Here is a 27,264-nt window from a genome sequence, read left to right on the forward strand (position 1 = left end):
AATTCCGGTCACAGCAAATTGTGCATTGTTTCCGTCAACCTCAAGGTCTGATTCTTCTTGGTGCTAGATGCAATGGGTAACACTGCCAGATAAGCTACGAACCATCCTGGATTCGACCCCTGCATTTCATGGGGTCACTCTTTTCCTGAAGAGAAAGACATTCTGAAGTCATATTTCCGACGATCACTGCGCGGCGCCACACAGGACAAAGTTTCACGTGCCCGACTAGTTTCGATCGATTGGAAGACTCAGTGCCGTGCAAAACAACACAACAGCCCGGTTTTACCCAGGAACCACAACGCGCCAAGGAAGCGGAATACCGATAGGGCTGAGGTGGTCAGGAGGATGATCTTGAAGTACCAGGCTGTGCGAACGGTTGATGTGCTCTGTTTGGATGGTCAGCACTATATCTGGGTGACGAGGATAAATCCCGCACGCGGGAAAAGCCGAAGAAAGGAAATAAACAAAGGAAGGGAAAAACATACGGTCAGACACAAGTTCGTGACAGAGGCATTATTAATCAGCAGCACCAACAACGCATTAGACAGCGACCACAGTAGCACCAAATTGGTGCGAAAGGTCTTGTAGGAGTCGCTCAGCTCCGTCTTCCCATGCTCGACCGGCGGCTGGTAGGGCGTGAGCGCGCGCTTGACAGTCAATTCGAATTCGGTATCGATATCAGCCTGCGGCTTGTCGGCCTCGACGACAAAGTTCGTGGCCGAGGATGGATCATCCGCGGTGGCGGAGGAGTGGTGCGTCTGCGCTGATGGGAGAGCGGACGATTGATCGGAGCCCTTGGTGCCCCATGACACGTCGTGCCAGTTGCAGAATGCATACACCATGAGCACGTTGATCGACGAGGGCATGCCGAGAAAGTAGGCCCACGACGAGGTTATCATGTGCCACGGATCCGCATACAGAACACTGGCCAGCACGTAGATGCCGTACGTCGAAACCAGCGCGATCAGCACGAGCCCGCTGGTCGATGTGAAGAACGAGGACAGGAAGCCCCCCGCGCCGTGGTCGACGTCGATGTCCAGGCTACCTCCGGCGAAGGCCTGAGCCACGAGATAGAAGGAGAGGACTAGGATGTATACTTGCACGATGGCAAAGTATACCAGGGCTAAGAGGTATGCCATTTTCGATCTAGCCAAGAAACAGATCACTCTGCGTCAGTTGACATTGACGCGAAGAAATGCGGTTCAACGCGCTTACTCACCCTTTCGGTCGATTGCCAAGGGCTAGCACGTATTGCTGGATCAAGAACATCACGTACGTCGCCTTGATCACATTGTTGACGATTGGGGTTACCTTGTTGCCAAACGGCCAACCGCGGTTCTTGTTGGTCGAACTGGGGACCCCAACAATGTCCATGATGACCGAGGTCGTTAGCCAGTACGATGCTTGAAACAGTCAGCGTTGGCTTCCCAGTCTGTCGAGTTTCTGGCGAGACTGACCGAGAGAGAACCAGGTCATGACGAGCTGGCAGAGATTATACAGGAGCTGGACATGCAACCAAGCCAACCGCAGGGCGTTGTGGCTACTCTTGTAGATGCGAGTGAAATGCATGATCGAGTATAGGCCGGCCGCGAAGGATCCATTGAGCCACCGTCGTCGCTGGCTCAGAAACTCGGCCGGTGCTGTTTTCATGATGCATTAGTTCTGATCTTGCAGCACCGATCACCATCGGGGAAATGACAATCTACCTTCGGGTACGTCTGTCTCGCCTTTGGAAGCCTTCACATAGGTTAGGTGCCAATTGAACCCAGCCTTTGCCACGAGTTCAAAGCAAAGGATGCGGTCCTCCGCAAGGAACATGTTCTTTTTGAAAATATTCATCCCCTCAATACCTTTGGGACCTAGCTTGGCAGATAATGTATGGTCACCGTGAAAGTATTGCTCTAAGGGGCGGCCCATGATTGCCCGGTAGCGATACGCCGAGAACGCCCCCGGGAGAACACTTACATACCCGAAGACGCTCTCCAGCGGTTTGTCCAGAATATTCGAGATCTTATATTCGAAGTTCTGGGCGGCTACCAGCGGGTTTAAAAGCTTTTCCCATTGTTGGCCCAGGAGGGCATGAATTTCGCCGCAGGCACCGCCTAAATTGCGATCATTGTAGAATGCTTCCCACAACGCAAGTAAGGACTTATGGCCCGGCTTGGTGCCCGCATCGATGAGAATACACACCTCCGGGTTCAAGATCCGGCCGAACGCGTTGAACAACCAGCGATGCGAGTTAATCTTCTTGCTATTCTGCTGTTTCAGACAGAAGATCATCTGGACCGGTGGGAGGTTATGGGCCTGGTCGTCGTCGATGCGCGGCCGGACGAGCTCCTGCGCTGGGGTTACGGACAGCTGCGTGGTATACTCAAACTGCAAGAGCGTCAGCTTGTCGCAGGTACATATCAGGCAGGGTGAGAACTCAGGACAGAACAAACAATATGGGCGACGGTCTCCCTACCATCAACATCCCGTTTCATGATCCCGTCTTGGTAAATGCCAATGGTGGCCAAGACGTCCAAAGTATCCTTATCACAGGCGCCGACTCCATCGAATACAAGGCAGACCACGATCTTCTGCCACGCGGGGCCTCCTTTGTTCCAGAACTGGCTCTTCTTCAGGTTGACAATATCACGGATGTTCTGCATCACTCCGTGGAGTGTTCGCGCGGTGAGGACCTTGTCCTCATTGTAGTATGTGATGGCGATCAATAGCTCTGTGTGCCGGTTATACATCGCTGGGCGGAGATTGTAGCCGTTGCGGAGGGTGAATTCGTCGGGATCGCATGTCGCTGCCGTATCTAGTTTGATACGTCAATATTCCTCCATATCGATAGCCTTGTTCCCTTTGCTTGTATGAATAGTCCCGACAGGGCTTACATCGTAAGTGAGTGAACTCCTCGGGTGAGATACTGGCATCATTGGAATACTGCGGCTCGACTGCATTTTGAATCGCACTTGGAACGGGGTAGTCGACGCTCAGCACCGTCCCTTTGACCAGGTTGATCTTGCGCGTTGGATATCGTCGCAGTCGACTCGCCCCGACTGTTTGGCGCTGCTGCCATCCGATTGAGAAAGAGGTCTCCTGTACATTGCTCGGCGATGGCGAGACAGGCGGAGCCGGGGTGTTCTCTCGGCTCGGTTCGTCTGTGTCTTTCACAAAGGGGTTTCCACTGACGTCGTCTGTGTATTGCTCGACCATACTATAACCGCCGGGATGTATCGTGGACGAAGTGCTGGCCGCCAAGTTGTAGGATGGGGGGTAGTCGGATTCCGCGGAAGTGGCCAGCTCATGGTCTCCGTGGTCTTGAGAATCACGCTCGTCCGCGGAGTAGGTACTGGATGGGCCAGCTCTTCCTGATCCCGGATAGAGGGTGAGTGGATAGCTGTGCTCCGGGGAGTGGTCCATGATCTCTTCAGCAACTTGCAATCCCAGGAACGGGGGTATGAACAAACAGCGGATTGAGTGAGAAACTCGATGGAGAGCAATGAGACTGAGAAACAGGTTAATCGAGACTATGCTCGATTCCGAAGACTCAGCTGTGCCCGGAACCCAGGTATGTACCTTCTGATCAGCATCCTCCTTTCCTGGACTCTCTCACGAAGTACGGAATTATGATTGAAGGTTAGCGATTGGTTTGATGATCCACCGGGTCCGAGGCAGTAAGTATTCATTGGTGAAGCGAGCCCCCTCCCTTATGCCGAACCAATGAAGTCCTGTCTCGAAGGTTTGCCGGGCACCCGCTCTTGGGCCGGGGCGATAAACCATAAGTGTGTTGAGGGATAAAGTGTGTTTAGGGATATCTATATTCACGCTCGGCGCTTCACTCTCGTTGACTCTGCTCAACTTACCTGAAACTCACCCCGAAGAGTATGCCTCGGGTTTCTTGCCACCGGTGCAAAACCGCGTAAAATTAGGCATGCCAAGACAAATTGCTCTCGCCCACTCTTATGCTCCGGGCGCACATATCGAGCGTGGTAAAATCAGACTCGATAAAACCCCGGTGGCTCGTGTTGGTGGCTTTGCTCCATGTTCACTAAGTCGAACTTGCTCTCAGCCTGCCGCCATCTTATTTCCTGAGTAAGAGCAACTGCTGTGGTGGATTCATTCTTCATGGCCTATTTTCTGCGTCACGTTCTACCGGCCCCCCCAATGACGCTCAATCTTGAACTGGAGAAGAGCAAGCCAGTCTATACAAACCATGACCATATTACGGGCCACGTGATTCTAGAGCCCCAGGCTTCCATCAATCTCTCCCAGATCACAGTCACTTTGTCAGGACACTCGATCTGTAGAATAGAGGCCTCCGGCCATAGCGAGTCGCTTCAGGTGCGTTGCAGCAATATGTTGCAATCCTGACCAGCATGCTGACCCATCCCAGCTTTTTAAAGAGACACGGCAAGTGCTCCATAGATATGGGGAGTTCAGTGCCGGCTCTAAGTCATTGACCTTGGGATCCAAGCGATACGCCTTTCCCTTCCACGTCTCGGTATTATTCCGCTCAGCCCTTCTCCATGGAAGATGTGCACCAGCTGACTGGCTTCCTAGTTCCCTCATGATCCCGACTGCCACAGACGGCACCCAAGCGATTCTTGGGAGAGCAAGTCCCAGGGAGAGCCACCTGCCACCGGCAGAATGGGACAACTTCCACCCTCGACTGGGAATCCATCCAGCAGCACGGAGATAGTCTATACGCTCAACGCAAGCGTGGTAGTGGGCAATGTGTTCAAACAGTCCATCCAGCAGGTTCGCCACGACAGACCACAACCAAGCAAGAGCATGACCCAGTAACAGTCTCAACAGTCTCGCCGAGTGTTCTACAGTCCAACAATCAGTCCCCAGCCACCTCCATCAGCCATGGCCTTACGCCGTGCAGTGGTCTTTCCCTGCACTGGCGCATCAATTCCCGACACCGCCTACCTGGTTACCATCGAACTGAGTCAAGGAGCAACTCTGAGCCTAGGCCAAAGTCTTCCGATCAGCATACAAGTCACCCGGACCGGTCCCGCAGACCACAACCTTGTTCTCAACGATTACCAAGCGATGCTGATCGAAGAAACTGTCACACGACTGAGGAATCTGACCCAAGTGCAGCGCATCTCTCGAATTCTGCGAACGGTGAGTAATCTGCAACAGACAATATTCCTCGCCGACACACCGGCTGGGAGCACAGTGTGTGTGTCAGACAGTTTATGGGGTGGTCAATCTCTGTCGGCGAATATCGTTCCGGGCTTCGAGACGTCTCGGATCCACCGCAGTTATAAGCTGGAGATACGATTGGGGTTTAACAGTGGTCCGGAAAAGGTAGGCCCGCCCCAATCCTCCTCGGGGTCGTATGTCTATGCTGGGGAGGGTCTACAGGTTGCCATGCTCATCTAACGCTTGCTCAGGTACACACACGCATCCTTGAAATCGAGTTTCCTGTTTCGGTCGTGGCGATAGCCTCCGCGTCGCTTCCTCCCACCAGTCCGCCAGTCGGTGCAAGGCGGGAGGAGTCCTTACCCGAGGGCGTACATTGGAAGAATATGAAGCAATGAGAGGAATTGTTACAGCCAGGTAGTTAGATCTTTCCATTGATATGGCATGGTCGGCTGTCTCTCAACCAATTCTACCATACTATGCCCCTCTCCTCGGAAGCAAGAGGTGCAACATCTGCATTTGTAGAGACCCCTTAACTCACTTGTAGGCCACCACCATGAAAATCGCATCAATGAGCTTTCTATGTCGAGCCCTTACTGGCAGGGTCTCAGAGCATATATTAGAGCCATCTGCACCAAGAAGGAGGCAGCCCCTGGAAAAGCTATCAACTTCCGAGCGAACTTCCTCCACAACCCAAGCCAATAGAACAAGCAGATAAATTGAAATGTAATCCTACGAGCTGGTCCATGTGGAGCCAGCTCTCCCGGTGCTTTCGTTCAACCGGGACCCGCGGGTGCCAGCTCCAGAAATTTAGACAGCGTCATACCCATAAGCCGAAGGTTCCGGGCCCTCCAGTTCATGAATAGGGGCAAATAAAAAATGCTGGGACAAATGAGAGACTCAGCCGTCTATTTTTGGTCGGTATAAGGCTCCGCCAAGCCCGCACGCGGTGGCGCTGCCTATTGCGGGGCGGAACATCGGTTGGCGGAACCCTAACTGCAGGGTCAATTTTCCAAAGCCGGCCGCGAGGGTCGGATGCATATATTGTTGTTTCGTACTGCTAGGTAGTTTGCTCAATGCACACGTACATTCTTTTCTGTCTAGCTAATTCATAAACTAGAGGTCGTGTTTCGCTCCTTCGAGTTCTATCCCATGCCTCTGCACTGTCACTCGCTTGTCCAACTCCGAACATTCTTTAGATTGACCACACTATGCGGACCAGCTTGAAGGTCTTCCTCCTCACGCTGGCCGCGGTACCAGGATGGGCAACCACCGCCAGCCCGCCGTCCTGCAGCGTCACCCAGCTCTGCCCGAAGGAATACCCTTGCTGCATCGGCGGCACCTGCGGCACAGGCACCTACTGCCTAGGCGGTTGCGAGCCGCTCCTCTCGTACTCGCTGGCCGCCTGCACGCCCAAACCCGTTGGTCACAACCAGACCTACACCTGGCCGGACCTCAACCGCACGATCGCCAACGGCAAGTACCTCGGCAACGCGTCCGCCGCAGACTGGGAGCTCAGCGGCACGCCCAAACTCTCAGATGGCCACGTCATCCTGACCATGCCCAAGGACACAGGCGGCAGTCTGCTCTCCAGCACACAGTACATCTGGTACGGGAAGGTGGCGGCGGACATCAAGACCAGCCGGGGGCCAGGGGTCGTGACGGCGTTCATCCTGATGTCGGACGTGAAAGACGAGATCGACTTCGAGTGGGTGGGCTCTAATTTGAGGGAAGTGCAGACGAACTTCTATTTCCAGGGCGTGACCAACTGTATTTCCCCTTTCCTTCCCTTCCACTTCCACTTACCATAGAGTACCGATACTGACCCCAAAAAAAGACACCAACGGCGCCAAAGCCCCCCTCCAAGGCGGAAACAGCTACGAAACATGGCACCACTACGAAATCGACTGGACGCCGTCCGCCATTCACTGGTCCGTCGACGGCACGGTGATCCGCACCCTGCTCAAATCGTCAACCTGGAACGCAACCGCAAACCGCTATCAGTACCCGCAGACGCCCTCCCGACTCCAACTCTCCCTGTGGCCCGGTGGTCGCACCGGCGCAGCCCAGGGAACCATCGACTGGGCCGGCGGGAATATCGACTGGGATTCGACCGACATCCGTGAGCAAGGGTTCTACGCCGCGGAGTTTGCGAATATCACGGTGCAGAGCTATGCGCCGCCGGAGGATTCCGGGTCCGGAAGCCGGTCGTATGTGTATGTTGATCGGGCGGGGCTGGAGGGTTCGGTGAGGATCACGGATAATGGGACTGTTTTGGCGGACTTGGGGAGGACGGGGTTGGATACCGGGATTGATGAGGGTTCAGCGTCCGGGGGGCACGGGGGTAAGGGAGGTAGTGCTTCAGGGACGGCGGCCGCGGTGCAGGGGACTGGGACTGGGACGGGGTTCGCGCAGAAGGTGGCTAGCAATTTGGCTGCGCCGGGGACGGAGGGCTCGTGGAGGGGGTTGGGGCTTGTTGTGCTTCTTGGTGTGCTTGTGCTTGGGTGAGGTCTATGGAGATGTGGATGTTTCTGTGGTTCTTTTATTTACACCAGGAGGGCTAGGTTGTCAATGGGGGTGTAGACGATACTACTGCTTTGAGTGCATGTATATAAGATGGTGGGTGAAGATGTATTGGCCTTCCCTTTCATTGTCTCTAAATATGGATACTACCGAACAAGATTCCTAAGATTGAGATCAGAAAGGAGGCCCAAGTGGTGGAAAATTGCCTTCGACGGTCAGGCAGCAACCGGCTTTTCCTGGTGGTCGACGAGACATCAGACAGCCATACTGGTGGAAGGAATGGTCTCGGGGCTGATAGTCGAGTCAGCTTACGTTCAGGCAAGTCAGATCTAGAGAACACACCTGAGTAGGAGATTGTCTAGACTATGGTAGGTATGTAATGTGCTAAATTTACTTAGCTACTAAGCTATTAGTATGTACCAATTGCAGGAAGAGGAGCAGACTAATCTATTCTGAGGCTACTTGCTATATTAAGCGCTAGTGCTGACTGCGAAGCACGTACAGTACATACACTAGTGCTGAGCACGACAAGGGCCAGGAGTGATGTGGAACGGAGTTTGCTGCCTTGATCTACTTGTGATGTTCTCTGCCAAACGTATACGATCGCCTAAGACGTCAAGAAAGATCAATGTTCTCGGACTTTGCATATTGTCTTTAGTATAGGCGAAAAGACGTACGATCCCATGGAGGTTTGTCTTCTTTCGGATTGCGATTTTCTGCAGGATCTTAGATATTTTGACGTGACGGTCACTAACGGCCGAGGCTCTTGACGAGCCCTTGGTCTGCCTGCTGAAGAGCTTCGGTTGACTTAAACTTCCCCTGGCCCAATGCGGCCCAAGGAGCGATGGGCATCTGCTGGTCGCGACGCATCTGAATAATGTCGCCCTCTAAGTCAAGAAAACCAGCATTCCACTTGCCCTGGTAGACTAAGAACGGGCACATACCGTTTGCCCGAGCGTAATCGTTTGTTTTGACAACAATCCAGGCAGGGGTGTCGAAGACGCCAGGTACAGGACTTTTCCAGCAGTAATCAAACAGTAATCAAAGAAATGAGGCCTTGCATGACCTCCTCAACAGACTTCGTAAAGTCCCACCAGTGGACTTAGAGCAAGTTAATGTAATGTCTTTGGAGCTTTTTCAATTTCGGCTCAACGGAGATTCGCATGCTCTTTACAGAGCTGCCGACATAGTTTGAGTGAAGAGGCTTATCATTGTGATGGCTGGTGCGAAATGCCGTAGTATTCTCTTGACATTATTATCTGTCCTCTGTGCTGTCGGGCATTGCGTTGCTGTATATATATATCGAATGAAATATTATAACAAACAAATAAGTTGTTTAAAATATAGATATAATAAAATTTGTTTTGTAATAGCTATTAATATATACTAGTATTTAACTAGTATTATATCGAAAATATCAAAACCGACTACTTTGATATTTTTATTTTTAGTTATTAAATTATCATTAGAATGGCTGACAGTTACCAGCAATAGAACTTATTTAGAAAAATAGAGCTTATTTAATTAGATTTTGTTTCTAATATAACAGAATATTTTGGTTATACATAGATAGATGACAAAACACGTATAGATTGAAAATAAAAAAATAAATAAGACAGGTTGCCCTTTTCGGGGCTTAAGGTCGTTATGGCTATATCCGAGTGGCACTTCGATAGGTCCCTCGCCCGCTACGCGCAATTCAGACACACCATGAACATGAAATAGACTGGTTAACTCTCATCAAAGCCATTGGCACCATCCATATTTCAGGCGTCCAGGGAAATACATTACTCAGATGGGCTCTGCATGGGGCGACCAGATGGCAGAGGTGCATAATCGAGCCAGGATCTAACGGTGGGTCCAGTTGAACGAACCAACTCAAAAGGCCATCGTAACTGGTTAGGGCGAACTTGCGATTGGCATTGCCCCGCGACCGACAAAGCGCGCGCGGTTGCATTGGCAACAGAATATCTGGCGAGCATGATGGAAAGACACTTGCGGATGTCCGAGACGAGTGAGCTTGTGGGGAATCAACTTCGTTGGCGGGTTCCGGTCGAGGTCGATGGAAGCGCGGAAAGTGTCGAGTTCGGCGTTGAATTATCGGAAGAGAGGTGGCAAACGGACCCAATCTCTCTCACCTCCATGTTATCCCTCTGGCTCTTCCACGCAAAGCAAACGGAGAGGTTGGCCAGGACATGTGCCCAGCCGCGTAGTGCTTGGTCGCTCCGGCCAACTTTGGCAGCCACAGTGGTCTAAAAGAGAGACTGCGCTCCGTCAAGAATTTCAGCACCGGTGGCAGGCGAATCGCAAGGCAGAAAAGGGTTGTGCTGTATAAGTGGGAGGTGTCAAGGAACTTGATTGCTGGGTTTCAGGAGAGCTTCCAACTCCCCAGGCAGTCTTAAACACCGCCTACAGCCATAATATCCGCAGTCCAGACACGGGATGAAGCGGTCGCTCTGTCGGTTGCAGTCAATATGAAGCACAATGACGCCATTGCCCTCGGTTACACCCCGGCCACTGTGAGTTTCAAGGATGTCACCACCCTCTATGCCTTCCACATCTTGGCAGGATTCACGTGGGCATTGGCGAATTGATAGGATACCCCCGGGAGTGGGCCCAGCAAGGCGGCGGGAGTAGCCCCCGTGACAGCTATCAAGAGTCTGACCGATGCCATTTGACCACATGGTCGGCAGGATGTTTTATTAATGATTATTCCACCACTGCGCATCTGGCTACGGTCAAGGACTTAAAAGCAGGGCCATTGTGAAAGACTGAGGTTGAATCTACTCAACTTTTACGTGTGTTTCGACTTGAGGATCTGCACAAACCCCAATAGAATTTGGACAAACAGAAGCTGATGACCCAGGTGCTGGTCTCCGAGCTCGGCACTTTCATGTTGCCCGGCGAGCATGCAAGTGCCTATCTCAACGAGGCCAGCTTCCACACCCCGGATTGGCAATCAATCTTTATTCCGCGAACTATGACCGGCTCCGGTCTGTCAAGGTCAACTCCGATGCGGACCAAATCTTCTATGGCCGCACTGCAGCGGGAAGTGAGCGATGGGTGGAGGATGAGGATGTCCGCTTGTACCGATCTTTTTAAGAGCAAAGGTCAAGACAGGAAACTAGCGGATTTATCCCGTCGGATAACAACCACATGGCATTGATCGGGTTACGGTGTTGTAATGTTGCGATATTGCAAGATGCTTGTTCTTGTCCGATCTTCTGTACCTAATATGAAAAGATATAGCGGCCACTGCACTCTGCACAAACAAATTCTGCCGGCAGAATAGCCAGCAGGACAATCAAGCCCACGTACAAACCCCAACAACCTTCAGAGAAAATGAGAAACAACAGGTGCCCGCTACTTAAGATCCCGAACAACAGTACTTTCGACCCCTAGATATCCTAATCGTGAGGGAAACTGTTTTTGCAGAGTGGCCGCTAACTTGTATCCTTCCGAAGCACCTACGATAAGATACTACTCGTCGCTGCGGCGCCCCACCACCTTTTTGATAACGCAACGAAGAATCATCCAATTCCACCCATTTTTCCACCGAAACGATGGCCGATGATTATAAATTGAAGAGGCAAGTTATATGGCCGTTGCCCTATCAGTCCATCATATAATTGAAGCCGGAGAAAGGGTCAAAATCGCCGAAATCGCAAGGAACCAGGAGTTGAACTACCAACGCCTCCGAAACCGTGTCATGGGAAAAGCCTCACGTTCAACCCGAAAACGCGTCGGTTTACGTCTCAATGACGCGCGGTATGAGGTCCTTTTTGAGTATATCGACTTCATTGACGACTGCGGGCCGCCGCCGGAGCATCTGTACAAAAAGGAGAGGTTTGAGCGGTGGTTTGTGGGGTACCAGAAGGAGTGTTTGGGCTACGGGCGCGAGTCGTGGCGGGATGTGCCGCCTTTGTATTAGACGTTGGCATTTATCAAGATGGAAAACAAAAAAGGAACAAACAGTACAAAATAGAAGCACCGAGAATGAGAGGCTTGAGATCATACGGTCTTATAGAATGGAGAAGATTTCAATGGGCAGATGATGGATTTCAATTCCTAGCTAATAGAACGAAAAAAAAAAGGAAGTAGGGCACCTTTCAGACCTCCTCGACGCCCACCAAGTCAGACCGACCGAGGTCAAGACGTCACGACAAGGTAAAGATCATCACCACTCCCTGGACCAAAGCGCCCGTCCAGATGGCGGGAATCAGTCCGACGAACGGAAGATTCCCAGCCATCGGCGCAGACACGGTCGAGTCGGGAGTAAAACGGCTTCACTTTAGGGCATCGAGGACATAGAAGTCATCAGCAAGGGTGAGGATTCTGTGGCTCTTTAGAAGAGCTCAGAGGTGGGACGTCTACTCTAAAGTGATTCTTTGAACTGCATGCGAGGAAGTGGTTAGTGAGACTGTTCATCATGGAGGTTATCTGGTGGTTCGGGATGTAAACCACCAAGGTAGGGGGAGGGATCACTCACGTAGAGTCGCTTGAGTTTCAGAAGAGGGTCGGGGGACGGGCGGATTATATACCTGCTCGATTTTTCGCGGTCGCGCTAGTGGTTAAGCGAGCCAGAAGCAGGCGGCAATATGCGTTACAGTACCGGACTGTAATTAACTAGCCCCTTAGCGGAGACTGCGGGTCAGTATCGTCACACAATGTAAATGAGTAAAGACCACTGCATCCGTTCTCAGTGCCCGTGAATTTGGAAGAGGGGATGACTAAGGCACCCTCCGTGGCCACGAATTTCACACTTCTCCGCGCTCCACTGGTGGGAGCAATAAGTAAATCTGGCTGTAATCTACTGTGTTGTTTACATACAGAATATGTAGAAGAGACATTGCTTACGGTGCAGACTGTATCTATATTACAGGTCTTTTATAAGACACTATTCGGATGTGGCTGCATATCAACTTTGGGGAATCGTGAAATTTGGTGGCCACGGACGGTAGGAGTTTGGAGCTGGGTGGTGGGATCTTTCGCACATCCATGATGCAATTAAAGACACTGTGGACCGCACCTCGAGCCCAGTGGATACACATCTTGAAGGGTGGATTTGCAACTGATAAGTAGACAGAATCTCAATCCAAGCAACTATAGAAAAAGTCACTCATACCAGTCGCCGCTGGAACTGGATCAAATCTCAACGTCTGTCACACCCACCCTGTTTCTCAGCCCTTCGGAACATCTACAATTTTCAATTTCGAGGCAGATAAGAAGAATTAAGGACTATTTCAACAAAACCAACCGAGTAAGACACCAATGGAACATCATGTCATATACTCATTATGTACGGGTATAAAGAAACTCCTAGCTTCTGAGGGCCCAGACACGACCTAGCGAAACGACCAGCCTATCCATTCACACAGCTTTCACTCGCCGGCAACGCATACGAATCCAGTATATGCGGGTTCGCACGGAACTGCGGGCTAGAGACAATCTCCTTGACTGGCGACACGTCGCGCTCCCGGATAGATGACCCTCCCCGATCCGCGTCTTCGGATGATGCCTCGAAATTCCGGGCCATAAATCCCATCAAGCTCTGCAGCCCAGCCACCTGATCCTCCTCGGGCGCGTCATTCAAGGCGCGCAGCCCCTCCGCAAACACGGACGGCATGTAGTACAGCACCACCGCGGGCCGACCGTTGTCGGCGTCATCGTCGCAGCCGTCGACGTTGAGTCCGCGCACGAGAGCGTCGCGGGTTGCATGGGACAGACCATGAAACGCCTGCTGAAACCGCTCCGCGGTCCGCCGATCCGCGACGCGGCCCATGGCAAAGAGGCGAAGCAGCGCCCGATCGGAGGGGGAGGTCGCGACCGACAGATCCCGGAAGCCCTGATCCGCCAGAATTCGGCCGCGGTTGTGCAGAACCTCATCGTATGCATCCCGCAGGGAAGTGCGGCCCGCGATCACCCGCTCGAGAATGGGGAAGGCCTGCAGAAAGGACTGACATACCGGCTCCGTCATGCTGGTGGCACCGCCCGCGTCCAGGTGCGCAGCAGCACCGGCCACGTCAAACATGATCTCCATGTATTTGAGAAGAAAGGCTGAAGGGTGGCCTTGGAACCGAAGAATCCGCTGCAGGCTTCCGGGCACGTTTTCCCCTTGCATCAGCTGGGGGATATTCAGCGTGGCTCCGACGTGAATTCCCAGGATCACATCCTCGCGGCGGGCTGGGGACAGGAGCTCCAGTGGTCCGTCGAGTAGACCCAGGCCTACGGCGTCGGCGAGAAGCTCGTCGTGGTTGCCCGTGTTCGTGTTGGTGTCCCTGGTGGCCTTGGGTAATGGTGATGGTGAGGATGATGGCATTGATGCGCGGCGGGCGGCAATATCGCCGGCCAGCTGAGGATCTTTGCCAATGTCACCCACCAATAGCGCCACGATCAAAGCCATCAACTGCTCAGCATCGGTGAGAATGGGGTCTGCACGGAAACGAAACTGCCGAAAAGTTCCGACCGAGAGACGGACTGCGGGGGACTGGTGGGCCGTGAACACATCATATTGATCGGCCATCAACCACTTGACTGAGAGAATGTTGGTGATAGTCCGGTTAATTTCACAGAAATCCTCGCCGAACAGGAGGCGGGATGGTGTTAGTAGCGCCACGTCACGCCCGTTCTTCACCATTATGGTGCCAGCCGGGACTGTCCCATCCTCCCCTTCTCCCTGGCGCCGCGGAACGCGCTTCAACCGCTCCACTTCAGGGGCAAATTCCTGGTGCAGTAGCCGCACTAGAGCCTCATCACCCAGAGAACTTAACTCGCCGTGCTGTACGATACCTGTCAAAGACGACGATTGCAGGCTTGTCATCGTGCGTAACCCCCAGCGCTTGAGATGCATCAACTTGGGGAAAATCATCTAGACGCATCGCGTAACAGAAAAAATATGAAAATCGAAGAAAGAACATACACAAAGACGAATGAAGACTTAATAAAGAGGATTGGCTGGTAGGCACGGAGAGTAGCCCAAGGCCAGCCTCATGGCGGGGAATGCGCGCCGTGAGAGATCAGCCTTGTCAAATTAGTTAACTAGCTTGAGGTGCTATGACGAATTGCAATCAACTTGGGACTAGACTGCTGACTCAGACACAGTTAACTAAGATTAGTCAGTTAGTTAGGCCACCCACTAATCAGTCAGCGGGCGGGCTATCCGGACCTATCGCTCATCGGTAGCACCGAATCTCTAAGTAATAAACGCACAAACCTCGTATTCTATACTAGAATTGCACCTTAGCCCATTCCGTTGAAATTTCACGTAGTCTAATGCATCATATCTACCCTTCTGCCAGAGAGGTGCACACACCCGGCCGAGGGCGTTAGCCTCCGTCAGCCATATACAACCTAACCCCAAAAAAATTAAAAAAGAAATGAAAATAAATATAAGGGCACAGTGGTAGGAAGTGAATGAGCCCTTTCCCTAAAACAACATCGACTGCACCGGCCGCCATCTACTCAACAATGGGAATAGCCCTGGCGCGCACTTCCTTCGACTGCTGCCCCTGGGCGACGACCGCCTTCATCAGCCGGTCCTTACAACCGACCGCGTCCCACTCGATATTTTTGACGTTTTGGAGGGCCTCGGCCAACCATTGATCCCACGCCTCCGTCAGGGGAGCCACATCCCCGCGCCGTACCCACCTCGTGTCCCCAGCATGGTGAATCGCAAGCCACAGGGCCTGCGTGAAGTTCTTGACGGGAAAATGATCCAGCGGGACCTCGCACACGTCGTAGCGTGTCAGGTCCCAGATGTCGCGCGGCTCAACGAGCAGGGCCAGCAGCCAGTACAGGACGTTGAGGACGACGTAGGCGCTGCCGACGGCGATCTGCATCTTCCAGCCGCAGTTGCTGAAGAGGATGACGGCGGCCATGAGCAGCAGGGTGCTGGAGGCCAGGAGCATGCGGTGGCGGAAGCCGGAGAAGCGGTACTGGCAGTCGTCCATGCCCGTGTACAGCTCGCGGCAGACATCCTCGTCGGCGCAGTGGACAATTACAAACGCCCCCGCCCGCGTCACGAGGGCCACATCCGCGGGCGGCACTTCGTTGCGGGCCGTGCGCAGCGACACCCGCGGCGACCATTGCGCCGACAGCGTCGCCGCACTCGTCGAGCAGCACATGGCTGTCAGAGCCACTAGGGCCACTCCGTCCCCGAGGACCCCACCGGCTATTAACAGCCCCGCGGAAATCACGACGGACAACAAGGTCACCACATTCAGCCACGAAAGCGATCGGATCTTGATGGGACGGAGAGGGGGGGTTTCCTGGCCTTCGAGCCGAACATGACCGTGATCCTTATCGTTATGAGCGACTCGAGGGTCCCGGTGTCCGATGCAATACACTTTGACCGTAAACGGTGGCAGACTGGTGACATCGTCGTGCAATAAATTTGTGAAGTAGTTGAGCTCCGTCACAAAGTTTCCGGACTGAATCCCAATCACTTTGACGTCCTTGACTGCCGGCAGTCGGTGCGCGCGGTCGGTGCGCAGGAGAGTTTCGGGTGCGGGAAGCAGCCGCGGAATCGGGCTGAACGGAGAGGCGGTGATTGCTGGGAGATGCTTGTCCGTCGCTGACCCGCCAATCACTGCCAGTAATCCGACAATATCGAAGGACCAGCCGTCGGAGTCGGAGTCGAGGTTCGTGGGAAACCAGCCCATTCTGGGGGGATAAATGTGGTGCTTTGATTGAAAACGGAGATCGGGAGGGAGGCCGGGGATATAGACGGTAGAAATGGATGGAAGGAAAGGTGGGGGGAGGAGGAGAAGCCAGCACAATATAAGGGCAAGTTTCGATCCCACCTCGCAGGGGTCTACAAACCTCCCCTCCAACTGCACAGTGCTAACCAAGTCAAGAAAAAGATACCATGCAGCGTGGACGACTAGTAGCCGCCGTCCATCGGCTAGCAGGGATCATAGATCACAGCGCACCTCCCAGTATTGAGGCGGCCAGTCGACTGCCCTTCCCCCCTCCTCATTGTGTACATTTAACTTCAGTCCTAGCGCGCTCTTCCCAGAAGCTTTGGTTGCATTGGAGAGATGGGAGTTGACAAGGCCATGGTTCTTGACAATTGACTGAATTGCTTTTTTGCTTTTTTGCTTTCTTGGTCTTTTGGTCTTTTGCCTTTGGTTTCTTTCTTTTTCTGTTTGTTTTTGAGGTGACGAGATTGCCCAGCAAGGAAGATATGGGGGCGGCCAGGTCTCGGAGCTCGGATCTAGACAAGCATTAGTGTGGCATACTTTGGTAGAGGGTGCTAAATTCTGGCCAGGGACGAATTGATAGGTGCTTCTAAAGCGGGTGCTATTTAGGCTAACGCGCATAGGTCAACAGCAGCACTCATACACAATTTTGATTAGACTGCACTCAGCCTGGATCTATATTTGGACATCCTTGAAACTAGCGAGATTGAATGACGGATCGGGTGGTGACAGAAGACCACAAATCACGTGGTAGACGGTTAACTACCAAAGCTATGAAAAGTTATGCGGAGACACAAGATGTTATTTTCAACAACAGACTAAACTATGAAAATATGTGACCCCATCAGTTACCTGTAAGATGGGCTCTGGGGAACACTATTGCTTTCGAGGATATCTCAAGGCTGTTTCTTCGGGGCCGCCCGGCCCTTGGGCTCCTTGTGGTCGCCGTAGGGAAAGGGCAAAGCATCCTTCTCGACGGGCGCACTCGTGTAGTACCGGTGCAGCATCAGGCCGCCGGCGATGACGGCGCAGACGGTGTAGATGGTGCGGTTGTTGCGGCCGCCACTTTCGACTCTTTCATCAGCAGAATAGGCAGAGCTTGGTGCGGGACGTACCGAAGAACGGGGGGCATTCCGCCTGCTGCGAATGCTGCCATTTCTTCTGTAGTCTCCTCTTACTTATTTTGGGGTGGGTCAGTGGGAAGTTCGTTGCGTAGATGGGGACAGGTTTGACATGGTGTACTCGGTGTCGGAAGAAGGGGAAGGGTGGAGCTGCGTATATATGTCTGGGGCGGGGATCACGCGGTTGACAGTTGCCACTCTCCACTACGTACCACTTACCAGGACACTGGAGGGGAGTCTTTGTGTGAGGTACGAGTCTGACATCATTAGATTTTGGTTATAGGTCTGGACCAGAAATCGGGTGGTGATGTAGCCATGGGTGGGATCCGGGGCGGGTGTGGCATGTGTCCTTGTGTCACTTTGGCCTTGTCAAAACATACAAAAGTACCTTAATGAGTTAAGATGAGTTTGTGAGCAAAACTTACGGCTTCATCTCACCCGGATAAGCGAAATCGATAGATCTCATTCAAGCATGTCGATCACTGGGCCCGACTCGGTCAGATTGACGCTTCCTTTGAAGCCACATTCCAGCCACACCCCCTCTTTAAAATCCACGTCAGCCTGCTTGCTTACTTCTGCTTCCATAATTCTCCCACAACCAAGAAAATAATCATGGGTATTAGCAGTTGGACCGGTGCATGCGTGAGTTGCCCTGAATGATTGTTATCTCTTGTTGCTGACGGAATGAGGATCAGTGCCTGGGTCTTCATCGACTCCTCGGCGCAAACCAGACGTTCTCCGTAGGCACCGCAGCCTACAACGCCTCCCTTGCTTCCTATTTTGCCCAGCAGGAGTCGCAACTGTACCCCAGTTGCATCGTGGCCCCGACCACTGTCGATGATGTCTCCACTGCGGTCCAATACCTGACCGCCAATGCCACCTGCGACTTTGCAATCCGATCAGGCGGCCACAACGTAGTCGAGGGGGCGGCTAATATCGCCGACGGGGTGACCATCGATTTGAGCGGCTTCGACTCGATCGAAGTCAGTGATGGGCGGTCCACCGTGACTGTTGGAGTCGGTGCCACCTGGGGTGATGTCTACAAAGCGCTCGACCCGCTCAACCTCACGGTAGCCGGCGGTCGCGTCGGGCAGGTGGGCGTGGGCGGACTGACCACCGGGGGCGGCATCTCCTACTTCTCACCCCGCTACGGCTGGACCTGCGACACAGTCGTCGACTTTGAAGTTGTGCTGGCAAATGGATCTGTCGTTCATGCCAATGAACAGGAGAACCCCGAGCTTCGCGTCGCCCTCTGTGGAGGATCGAACAATTTCGGAGTTGTAACGCACATCCAGCTGACGGCCATCGAGCAGGGCCAGATATGGGGCGGGTTGGCCTACTACTCCTTCGACACGGTTGACGAGCAGCTGCAGGCGACGGCTGATTTCAGCGACGCTGATACCTACGACGACTTCGCGTCGTTGATCGTCAGCTTTGGCTTCTCAGGCACACAAGGCGCCGCGCTTGTCAACAGTTTGGTGTACACGAAGCCGGAGGCGAATCCGCCTGCGTTTCAGCCCTTCACTGCGATACCTTCGGCGATCAACACGTTGCGCTTGACTAATATGTCCGATATCTCCACGGAGCAGGGCTCATTCCAGCCGAATGGCGAACGGTGGGTTCTCTTTGCCTTTTCTTGGGTCGGGACTAATTGAAGTGTGCGTCAATAGTCAGCTATGGCTCGTCACGACCTTCTACACCAGTGTCCCCATGCTCAACGCGACCTACTGCCACTGGAACGAAAGTCTGACCGCCGTTCAGGATGTGGCTAATGTAGGATGGTCGTTGTCGCTGGAGCCGTTGCCGCCCGCCATCTATGCCCGACACAGCAGTGCTAACTCGTTGGGGCTATCGGAGACAACCGGATCCCTGATGATCGCACTGCTGAGTGCCAGCTGGGTAGACGAGGCGGATGATGCGCGAGTGGAGAAAGCCGCTCGTGACCTCATTAAAGAAATTGAGGATGACGCTCGCGAGCAGAAGGCTTACCATCCTTTTAAGTATCTGAACTATGCAGCCCAGTGGCAGGATCCGATCTTCAGCTATGGCGCTGACAGTGTCGAGCGACTGTGGCGAGCTGCTTGGTCAGTGGATCCCGACTTGGCCTTCCAGGACCAGGTCCCGGGTGGGTTCAAGCTTCCTGTTCGATGAAGTCATTCCTGTGACACGCGGCCTAGACTTGATAGTTAAGATATGGTATCGAGACGCTAGACGGGTACATAGCAGGTCACTTATATAATTATACAAGAGCATAAGTTGAGAACCAATTTACTTCTGTTCGCTGCTTGTCGGCGGCGGGGATACCAGCGAGTTTTACGTGCTGTACAAGATGTACTTGCAATCACCGGAGAACCTTTTGCACGCCACTCTCTAGGGTATTTCATGGCGGTCATTTGGCTAGGACTACTTACATACTGATAGTGTCAGCAGATTCACAGTGAGGCGTCCTTCATGAGGTTGTGTATAGGGGAGAGATCAAATAGGGGTGCGTGGGCGCGCAGTGTGACCTTTGTGAACTAAAGAAAGAGGAACGCAAACTCATTTCGCCCAACTGGAGATACAGAAGAAGGTTGCAATGAATGCTTGTATACTTACTACAATCAGGACAGAAGGGAATCGGTTCAAGTTTCTGTGTACAACGGAAGTGATCGCCGAGAATGACAGTGTCAAGATTTCTCGAGGTCGGAACCGGTATTTGCCCCGAATTTCTTGGACAGGGCAATTAAACTTTCGCGATGTTGGCAACAAGCGGAAGGAATCATACGACGGTAAGACTTTTCGAGGCGATGGCTACACATCACTCAAACAAGCTTGGCTCGGGTGACAGTATATAGCGAGTGTCTTCAAACACGAGCTGCCCTACAGTCAGTGGCCCTCAGCATCTCGAACTCCAAAGAAGTATAACCATGAACAACGCCTCCGAATTCAATACGCCACCACCCAAGACATCCATTTTCCTTCTCAGTTTTCCCGTACCCAAAGTCCTGCTGGTCACTATCAATCGTGAGCAGCAAAGGAACTCCGTTCCCGTCGTGGGACACTCGGAGGGCTTGCAGATTTGGCACTGGTTCGATGACGAGCCGTCGCTCCGCGTGGGGATAGTGACAGGAAAAGGCACTAAGGCCTTCTGCGCGGGCGCTGATTTGCTGGAGCAGCGAGACCCGCCTAGCCACTTCAACTTCGCAGCCCCCGTCCCCGAAGATGGGTTCATGGGACTCAGTTTGCGTCGGGGAAAGAAGCCCGTGATCGCGGCGGTGAACGGAATGGCGCTTGGCGGGGGGTTTGAAGCGTGCCTGAATTGATGGGTAGACGCGCCCCTCAATCCAAAGAGTTGGAGAAGCAGGAACGCAATGACCACGGCTAATCATCTTCCATTATGAATGTGTAGTGATCTCGTCATCTCCTCCCCAGAGGCCGAATATGCTCTGCCGGAAGTCCGCATTGGAGCGTTCGCGGCCGGCGGGGGCTTGGCTCAGATTGTTCGGGCGTGTGGCCTGCAGATCGGGAGTGAATTAGCATTGACTGGACGACGAATGTCAGCTCAGGAGGCAAAGAGTCTGCGGTTGGTCAACATTATTGCCAAATCGCCCGAGACGGTGGTGGATGAAGTGATCACGCTGGCGACACAAATTGTCAACGTCTCGCCGGACTCGGTTGTTGTCAGTCGATTTGGGTTGAACGAAGCTATGGAGGTTGATACTATCGAACGACTCACGCGCCGCACGACGAAGCAATACGGAAGAGCTCTCATGCGGGGCGAAAACTATCGAATTGGCGTGGAGGCGTATGCGAACAAGAAGAAACCAAAATGGGTGGACTCGAAGCTGTGATCAGTGTGGTTGAAGACGTTTGTGTTTGATTCTTGCATATCTTGAGACGAAAGATGACGAAGGCAGGAATGAACTTGACGGAGTGTAGAGCGAGTAAATGTAGCGAGGAATCAGTGATCACTTGACCAGAGAATATGGCCCGTTCGCAATGAATGTTTGAGGGCACTGGGATCGTGACTTCCTCCTTGCTAGTCTGCCGTTATATGGGAACAAATTACTTCTGCTGAGTCCATCCTTTAGTAGTTCTTCTACTCAACATTTCTTCTTCACGCCGCTTTTGTCCCCTGTCGCGTGTGTTTTTTTATCAAGATTGCAGCTCTAATGTAGCAGTATTAACGACGAACAAGCGAAACCGTCCCGCAGCCGATTACTCCCTCCCCAAAGCCAGTCCGAGATTCTGGTCGCGCGCCGACATCGTTGGCAGTCAGTAACAGGCTCATGAGTTTGCATTTGAGCAACGGTGTTTCAAGGGTTACAGAATATGAAAAAGCAGGCGGTGTCTGACAACCCGCTCACTTATCTTCAAGATGGCTGATTCGACTCTTAGACTGGACAAAGGATGGCTCCAAGCGGATACACTTCCTTCGAAGACTTCGACAAAGTACATTTCGGGTTCACATCGCGGTACTGGAACAAACCGCGAGATCCTCGAATGGTCCGCAGTGCCCATAGAATCTCGCACGTGGCAGACCTGCAAGGCCCAGTGCTGGGTGGCTGGATAGAAAGAACAACTCCTCGGCCCGGAAGTGGTACTTGAGGCTGTCCTCTTTTGTGTCGCGGAACTCTTCTATCCACTAGACAAAACATGAGACGAATGAGTACAACCTCGATTTGTGTCTTTCCACTTATAAACGAGATGTTCATTCCTGCCATGGACCGATGCAGTTAATTAATGCAAGTCAAACCCGGACTCTAAGTACCTAACAGTCTTCAACATGCCTCCAGGTCATCTGAGCTCATCACACTCGCGATAGCCCCCAAGGAGTGTATTAAGCCGGACACAACATCCACCGCATCAAAAGCTTGGAAAACCGGGGTCGAGAGCTGCAGATGGGAGGGATACATGGTTCTACTGACAATGGCGTCCAAGGAGCTGCACAACAGGGTCCGGAAGAGAAATCCTCTAAGAGAATGTCAATTGCGAGGGGTCCTGTTCGCTTTAGCAGGAAGTTTGGAAAACAGACTTTCTGTATCAGCAGCATCCCGGCATCAGCTGATTCGAAGAGCCCAATGGCGCAGTCTCTTGAGTGGGAATTCCGATCGGTAAATTGGCTTTACAACCGGGTGTCAATTTGTCTTTGAGGCTCGGTGGGCTGGCCGTAGGCTCTTCTTGGATCGATTGCTTAGTCGCTGGCCACACTGGCTCAACGATTGAAATCGGGGCTGGTTAATCTCCGTCTTTACTAGAGATTCCCCGGGCCATATCTGAGCCGAGGTTTCTGTTTTCATTGCGTTCCGTTTCCGTACGATTTGTAGGTCCTTCTATGCTGGACTTCATTGTCAAGGGTGAATTCGCTTCGCCGCGTGGAAGCGACCGTTGGCTCTTCCCCTGTTGCACCCTCTTTGCCTTGGTTATCCTTAGCTAGCTTCCCTACAAGTAATTCCAGTTCCGAGCTTGGGACAATTGCGGTCGCAATTGCAAGTTGACGAGGCTTCTATTTTCGCAATTGTCGCCCTCCTACCGTTCTTCTTGTTGGTGTCGTACCCACCTCTTGTGTCAGAGCGCACACCAGGCAACTCCTCAAAGCCTTACTGCTGTCTATCTCGCAAGCGACACTCCTCTGACTGCCTACCACTTCATCTGCCAGACATGTAGTATTCCAATTCCCCAGTCCGCCAATTCCCAGGTCAAGAATTGATGTACCTTGGGATAGGCAAGGCGAGCTCTCCCAGGAGAGAGCAATATGCGTCGTAGGCCACCAATTCAAGATAGACGGGCGATTGAAACTTGATTGGAGAATAAAAACACTCATCAGGCAATCTTAACTCAGGTCATCAATCACGACATATAGATTTCATACGCTCCTAGTCGACTAATGCGGTTGTATGACCATTTAGCAAGACCTTGAACCCATTCGAACCGGGGCGTGGGAGCTTGCCCTTTTATAGAAGCCCAAATGCCCCCACCGTATCGAAAAGCCCCACAACCCACCCCACACTTATCAGAATGAAATCGGATCAAGATCCATGCAACGATCTAGGCTTTTTACGATGGAACCCGATAAAAAGGGGCCAGAAACGAGTGCCTGAAAGCCACAAGAGAGGGGCTGAAGCGGCTGGTCACGAAAAAGACCAGGAAAAAAGATAAGTCTCCGAAGCCGGGAGTCGAACCCGGCCCTGCGCTCCATGAAAGTGAGGCCCAAGCAGGTACGTGATCCTACTTGAGGGTTCTAGCGTCTCGCCGTGCTACCGCAACACTACAACGGAGACTTATTAAAAGTACAGTAGCTACAGGGGGGTATAACCCAGCAGCCGTAACCGTTTTGTCGCTGTAGAGGGCCCCCGCGCCATGCGATTTGTCTCAGATGCAGATAGAACATGCTGAAGGGTGTGCGCCAGCGATGGGCTTTTTTAAAGCGAAAAAATCCGATGGATAGGGATGATTTGGCTCGTTTTTCGTGATGGATAGACTGGACGAGTGCTACGAGGGTGTACAGGACCTTGAAGGCGAGAAATGGGGGTGGGGGGGGGTGACTACATCACTCGCTGTTTGCGGTGCGCTGGGTCTTTGGAACCCCTTGATGGTGGTGTGGTTAGTTGTTTGGCTTATCTGGGAAAAGGCCGGGGTTCGAGCCCTTTGAAGGGCATTGTTTTCTTCTTTTCCGGCAGTGTAGCGCAGCGAAAGGATGGATGGTCATGATGAGGAAAGAGCGGGAGTCATGGGGAGGGAAGGGGAGGGGTTGCCTCATCTTTATATGCTGTTGCGGCGGGTGGGTCCGACCCGGGGTTGCGTAGCCGAGGTGGGGGCCCGTCCCGCACATTGGCATTGCTTTCTTAGATCGTAGTTATTGGGTAAAGTTCACCTGGCACTTGGCGGAGCGCACCAGTTGTGCCGATGCGGTTATGCACACCGAGCAGTAATATGCTACTGTGCTAATTCATTTACTGGATCCTAGCTTGAAGAGTTTGACGGCTTCCAACTGCCGCCCTGGAACTTTGGAGACTGACGAAGGCCTTCTGCTCGGACTAGATATGATCCCTAGGAAAACGTACTGTGCAATATGCATTCGAGGGACCCATGTAGAAGTGTAACCACATCACTTCCAGGCTGTTGGTGAGTTGATATCTTCTAGTACAGCATTAGAATTATACTAGAAACATTTGACACATATCGATCTCGCAGCTGGCCCGCAACTTGACGCGTCGATTAAGGCGGCCTTCGAGGTCGCGCCCCCAAAGTCGACCAGCTCCTCGCAAACTCCTCTTGTTTTCACGAGTGAAAATGACGATTGCTCGTTTGTTCCTTCTCCTGAGATAGATTACTCTTCCCAAACACCTTCTTTTCCCGGTGTCACCAACAACGAATCGCCTCAGCCTAATTGTTGGGAGTCGCCACCGGGCGACTCAGATATCGCCGATGAAGTTCGTGCGCTGGCACAGAGCCTTGGCCAAGTTTCCCTCCATGAGGACTCCCGGCAGACTTACTATCTAGGTACCTCAACTGGTGTCCTTTTCGCGCATCTTATCAGTGCCAGTACAACCGGATCTCGTGATCCCTCAGGGCCGGTAGTCATTGAAGAAGAGAATACCCAGGGGGATGTCTCCTTCGAGAGGTTGAGAACCACATTGTTACAGGTCTGAGTGATGTCCCGTGATGGTGCTCGCAGTGAACTGACTCAAGACACAGGAGTTGCCTCCCCGCGATCGGTGTCAAGACTTGCTGGATGAGTATTTCCGTATCATCCATCCCGACTTCCCAATTCTTGATCCGGCGTCGGTCTCGAGCATCTGTGAAGCGCTCTACGCATTATCTTCACTGACCAATCCTTGCAAGATTGGGAGCAAAGGGTGGCCCGTAGATCGACCCGGATTTGCCTACAACGGCGAGATGGAAATTCGGAACGGGCAATATGAAACATCAATTTCAGTTTATGCTGCGGCCTTCCACCTATTTATGATCTTTAGCATTGCTTCCACACTCAAAATGCGTCGGAGGCAGCTGGAGGACTCTCCGCAGCGACTCTACCGAGCGGCTATGTCCTTCTCCCATCATGTCCTACCCAGACCCTCCCTCGTCGGCATACAGTCTCTCGTGCTTCTGATTGCACACAGCCTAATGGCACCATCTGGAGTCAATACCTGGACAATGGTGCATCTCTACATGGCAAATTGTGTTGATATCGGGCTACACCGTGAAATGGCCGCCAGTCCCTATAATCGTCTCCCAATTCATATAAGGAGAATGGTGTTCTGGACGGTTTATTCATTAGACAGGTGAGCCCGCTATGCATTCCAGAACCATGTCCAGCATGTGCTAAGAGATCAGGTCAATATCCACGATTCAAGGAAGACCCCTCGGAATACGAGACGAAACATTCGACCTATCGCGTCCCGGTCTAGAATTTCCTGGCAGCACCGCAACCCCCGGCAGCCCGTTCGGGCCAAGCTTTGATCCCAAGGGCTTATGGCCGTACACAACACACCATCTCGCCCTAGACCGCTGGATCTCAGCCATCAAACTACTTCTTTATCGGTGTCCGTCGTCCTGCCAGCAGAACCTTTTCATGTGGCCTCCAGACCTCGAAAAACAACAGGCGATCCTCAAAGGCAAGCTTCAGGCCTGGTATCTCGAGATTCCCAACATCGTGAGCCAACTAATCGTTCCGAATGAACCTTTGCGGGACAAGCTCCGTCTCAAGCTCGAAGCCTGATACCATGCAGCTATGATGCTCTTGTTCCAGCCCTCACAAGCCCTGCGGAGGCCCAATGTCGAAGCATGCAAGATCTGCTACGAATCGGCCGTCAAACGGCTCATGATCTACTCTCAGCTATATGAGAACGAGCAGCTTTTCTGCGGTTGGCGGAGCATGCGGGACATATTCCATTCGGGGGTGACCTTTCTCTACTTGCTTTACGGCTTGCCGTTTATACGACAGTCGGTTTCGCTTCCCGAGGTCTCCAAAATAATGCGCCTGTGCTCAAACCTCCTGAGCACGGGCGGTGAGTGGTGGCCTTTGCTGAAGAAAGCGAAGAAAAGACTGGAAAGGGTGGCCGACATCGTGATAGATAAGCTCTATAGCGTCAATGTTGCGGCGCTGCCGTCGCAAGCCGCACCAGATATGAACGGCGGGCTCGGTACCACTCAGCTGGGCGAGCCATTACCCCACTATCCTAGCTGGGAGTTTCCTGATATTGCCGGCCTCTTTCAGCCGTCGAGACGGCGAACGGCACCCATGTCAACCTTTCCGGTGGTTTCCCCCCGCAGACCTGGCACAGAAGCCGAAGGAGATGGAGGGATGCCACAACCGTCGGAGATTTTCAACGAACAAGCGCAGTCCGACGCGCCCGGCTGTAGTAACCCAATACCGCACCAGGCGGAAGTATATGATGACCCTTTCTGGGAGCTTGTACAGTTAATCTGATGCATGATGCGGGTGCTTTCATGCTTACTCTGCTGGAGGTGCTGCCCTGATTCCAAGCATTATCCTTGGTTTGCAAAAGTCTTGTCCTGCGCTTGAAGCAATTTATGCGGCCACACGATGATGAGTATCCAGCTGCTGGGGGATATATAATGGTTTTCGTGGTCTTGTGGGGGACTATCTTTCATGCACAAGATTGCTGGGGCTGCGGCAACCCGAGGTTCTGAGATCGAATGAATGTAACTATTGTTAGGAGCGCTGTGTAATCATTTATTAAGAACATGGGCATGATTGGTGCATCACTTCAATCTTGCTACGTACCAGGCCAGCCCGCAACTGGGCAGGTCATCACGGAACTTGGAAGCGGCAG

General features: G+C 52.7%; 10 protein-coding genes across 10 annotated transcripts; 6 read left to right on the plus strand and 4 right to left on the minus strand.

Annotated features, from left to right (window-relative positions):
• Nucleotides 1-248: 248 nt before the first annotated feature.
• On the minus strand, nt 249-3,204 carry BO95DRAFT_361802 (chitin synthase; the record flags this gene model as incomplete). The annotated part of the gene is made up of 7 exons (XM_025582542.1): nt 249-386; nt 486-1,146; nt 1,220-1,403; nt 1,458-1,640; nt 1,707-2,376; nt 2,442-2,803; nt 2,883-3,204. 7 exons carry the CDS (start codon nt 3,202-3,204, stop codon nt 249-251), a joined length of 2,520 nt encoding a protein of 839 aa, XP_025442705.1.
• Nucleotides 3,205-4,155: 951 nt separating this feature from the next.
• On the plus strand, nt 4,156-5,382 carry BO95DRAFT_361900 (uncharacterized protein; the record flags this gene model as incomplete). The annotated part of the gene is made up of 4 exons (XM_025582550.1): nt 4,156-4,332; nt 4,385-4,492; nt 4,552-4,749; nt 4,807-5,382. The coding sequence occupies 4 exons, from the start codon at nt 4,156-4,158 to the stop codon at nt 5,380-5,382; spliced, it is 1,059 nt and encodes a 352-aa protein (XP_025442706.1).
• A 971-nt stretch (nt 5,383-6,353) lies between these two features.
• BO95DRAFT_473181 (uncharacterized protein) lies at nt 6,354-7,650 on the plus strand (the record flags this gene model as incomplete). The annotated part of the gene is made up of 3 exons (XM_025589708.1): nt 6,354-6,912; nt 6,980-7,486; nt 7,508-7,650. The coding sequence occupies 3 exons, from the start codon at nt 6,354-6,356 to the stop codon at nt 7,648-7,650; spliced, it is 1,209 nt and encodes a 402-aa protein (XP_025442707.1).
• A 3,433-nt stretch (nt 7,651-11,083) lies between these two features.
• On the plus strand, nt 11,084-11,672 carry BO95DRAFT_119541 (uncharacterized protein). The gene has a single exon (XM_025580432.1). It carries the CDS (start codon nt 11,264-11,266, stop codon nt 11,594-11,596), a length of 333 nt encoding a protein of 110 aa, XP_025442708.1. The 5' UTR covers nt 11,084-11,263; the 3' UTR covers nt 11,597-11,672.
• Nucleotides 11,673-12,848: 1,176 nt separating this feature from the next.
• On the minus strand, nt 12,849-14,680 carry BO95DRAFT_442315 (uncharacterized protein). Its single transcript, XM_025586392.1, has one exon. The coding sequence runs from the start codon at nt 14,300-14,302 to the stop codon at nt 13,028-13,030; it is 1,275 nt and encodes a 424-aa protein (XP_025442709.1). The 5' UTR covers nt 14,303-14,680; the 3' UTR covers nt 12,849-13,027.
• A 222-nt stretch (nt 14,681-14,902) lies between these two features.
• Nucleotides 14,903-16,413, minus strand: BO95DRAFT_119559 (uncharacterized protein). Its single transcript, XM_025580433.1, has one exon. It carries the CDS (start codon nt 16,323-16,325, stop codon nt 15,123-15,125), a length of 1,203 nt encoding a protein of 400 aa, XP_025442710.1. The 5' UTR covers nt 16,326-16,413; the 3' UTR covers nt 14,903-15,122.
• Nucleotides 16,414-17,150: 737 nt separating this feature from the next.
• On the minus strand, nt 17,151-17,603 carry BO95DRAFT_442317 (uncharacterized protein). The gene is made up of 2 exons (XM_025586393.1): nt 17,480-17,603; nt 17,151-17,429 (listed from the first exon to the last, which is right to left on the minus strand). The coding sequence occupies exons 1-2, from the start codon at nt 17,518-17,520 to the stop codon at nt 17,261-17,263; spliced, it is 210 nt and encodes a 69-aa protein (XP_025442711.1). The 5' UTR covers nt 17,521-17,603; the 3' UTR covers nt 17,151-17,260.
• A 230-nt stretch (nt 17,604-17,833) lies between these two features.
• Nucleotides 17,834-19,636, plus strand: BO95DRAFT_473184 (FAD-binding oxidoreductase; the record flags this gene model as incomplete). The annotated part of the gene is made up of 3 exons (XM_025589709.1): nt 17,834-18,127; nt 18,181-19,100; nt 19,156-19,636. Exons 1-3 carry the CDS (start codon nt 18,098-18,100, stop codon nt 19,634-19,636), a joined length of 1,431 nt encoding a protein of 476 aa, XP_025442712.1. The 5' UTR covers nt 17,834-18,097.
• Nucleotides 19,637-20,344: 708 nt separating this feature from the next.
• BO95DRAFT_514048 (enoyl-CoA hydratase/isomerase family protein) lies at nt 20,345-21,418 on the plus strand. Its single transcript, XM_025591647.1, has 2 exons — nt 20,345-20,774; nt 20,874-21,418. Exons 1-2 carry the CDS (start codon nt 20,392-20,394, stop codon nt 21,313-21,315), a joined length of 825 nt encoding a protein of 274 aa, XP_025442713.1. The 5' UTR covers nt 20,345-20,391; the 3' UTR covers nt 21,316-21,418.
• Nucleotides 21,419-24,861: 3,443 nt separating this feature from the next.
• Nucleotides 24,862-26,549, plus strand: BO95DRAFT_335754 (fungal specific transcription factor domain-containing protein; the record flags this gene model as incomplete). Its single annotated transcript, XM_025581934.1, has 4 exons — nt 24,862-25,110; nt 25,163-25,749; nt 25,802-26,166; nt 26,251-26,549. Coding segments are annotated over 4 exons (1,500 nt in total), but the record flags the coding sequence as incomplete, so codon positions are not given.
• Nucleotides 26,550-27,264: the final 715 nt, after the last annotated feature.

Source organism: Aspergillus brunneoviolaceus (genome assembly GCF_003184695.1).
Source record: "Aspergillus brunneoviolaceus CBS 621.78 unplaced genomic scaffold BO95scaffold_30, whole genome shotgun sequence".
Taxonomy (NCBI): domain Eukaryota; kingdom Fungi; phylum Ascomycota; class Eurotiomycetes; order Eurotiales; family Aspergillaceae; genus Aspergillus; species Aspergillus brunneoviolaceus.

Bases quoted from the DNA above. Each gene is read 5' to 3' on its own strand.
- BO95DRAFT_442315 (XM_025586392.1), bottom strand. From the start codon at position 14,302: ATGGTGAAGAACGGGCGTGACGTGGCGCTACTAACACCATCCCGCCTC.
- BO95DRAFT_514048 (XM_025591647.1), top strand. From the start codon at position 20,392: ATGAACAACGCCTCCGAATTCAATACGCCACCACCCAAGACATCCATT. The intron at 20,775-20,873 runs GTGCCTGAATTG...ATGAATGTGTAG, and splicing joins CTTGGCGGGGGGTTTGAAGC to TGATCTCGTCATCTCCTCCC.
- BO95DRAFT_442317 (XM_025586393.1), bottom strand. From the start codon at position 17,520: ATGGCAGCATTCGCAGCAGGCGGAATGCCCCCCGTTCTTCG. The intron at 17,430-17,479 runs GTACGTCCCGCA...AAGAGTCGAAAG, and splicing joins GGAATGCCCCCCGTTCTTCG to TGGCGGCCGCAACAACCGCA.
- BO95DRAFT_119541 (XM_025580432.1), top strand. From the start codon at position 11,264: ATGGCCGTTGCCCTATCAGTCCATCATATAATTGAAGCCGGAGAAAGG.
- BO95DRAFT_119559 (XM_025580433.1), bottom strand. From the start codon at position 16,325: ATGGGCTGGTTTCCCACGAACCTCGACTCCGACTCCGACGGCTGGTCC.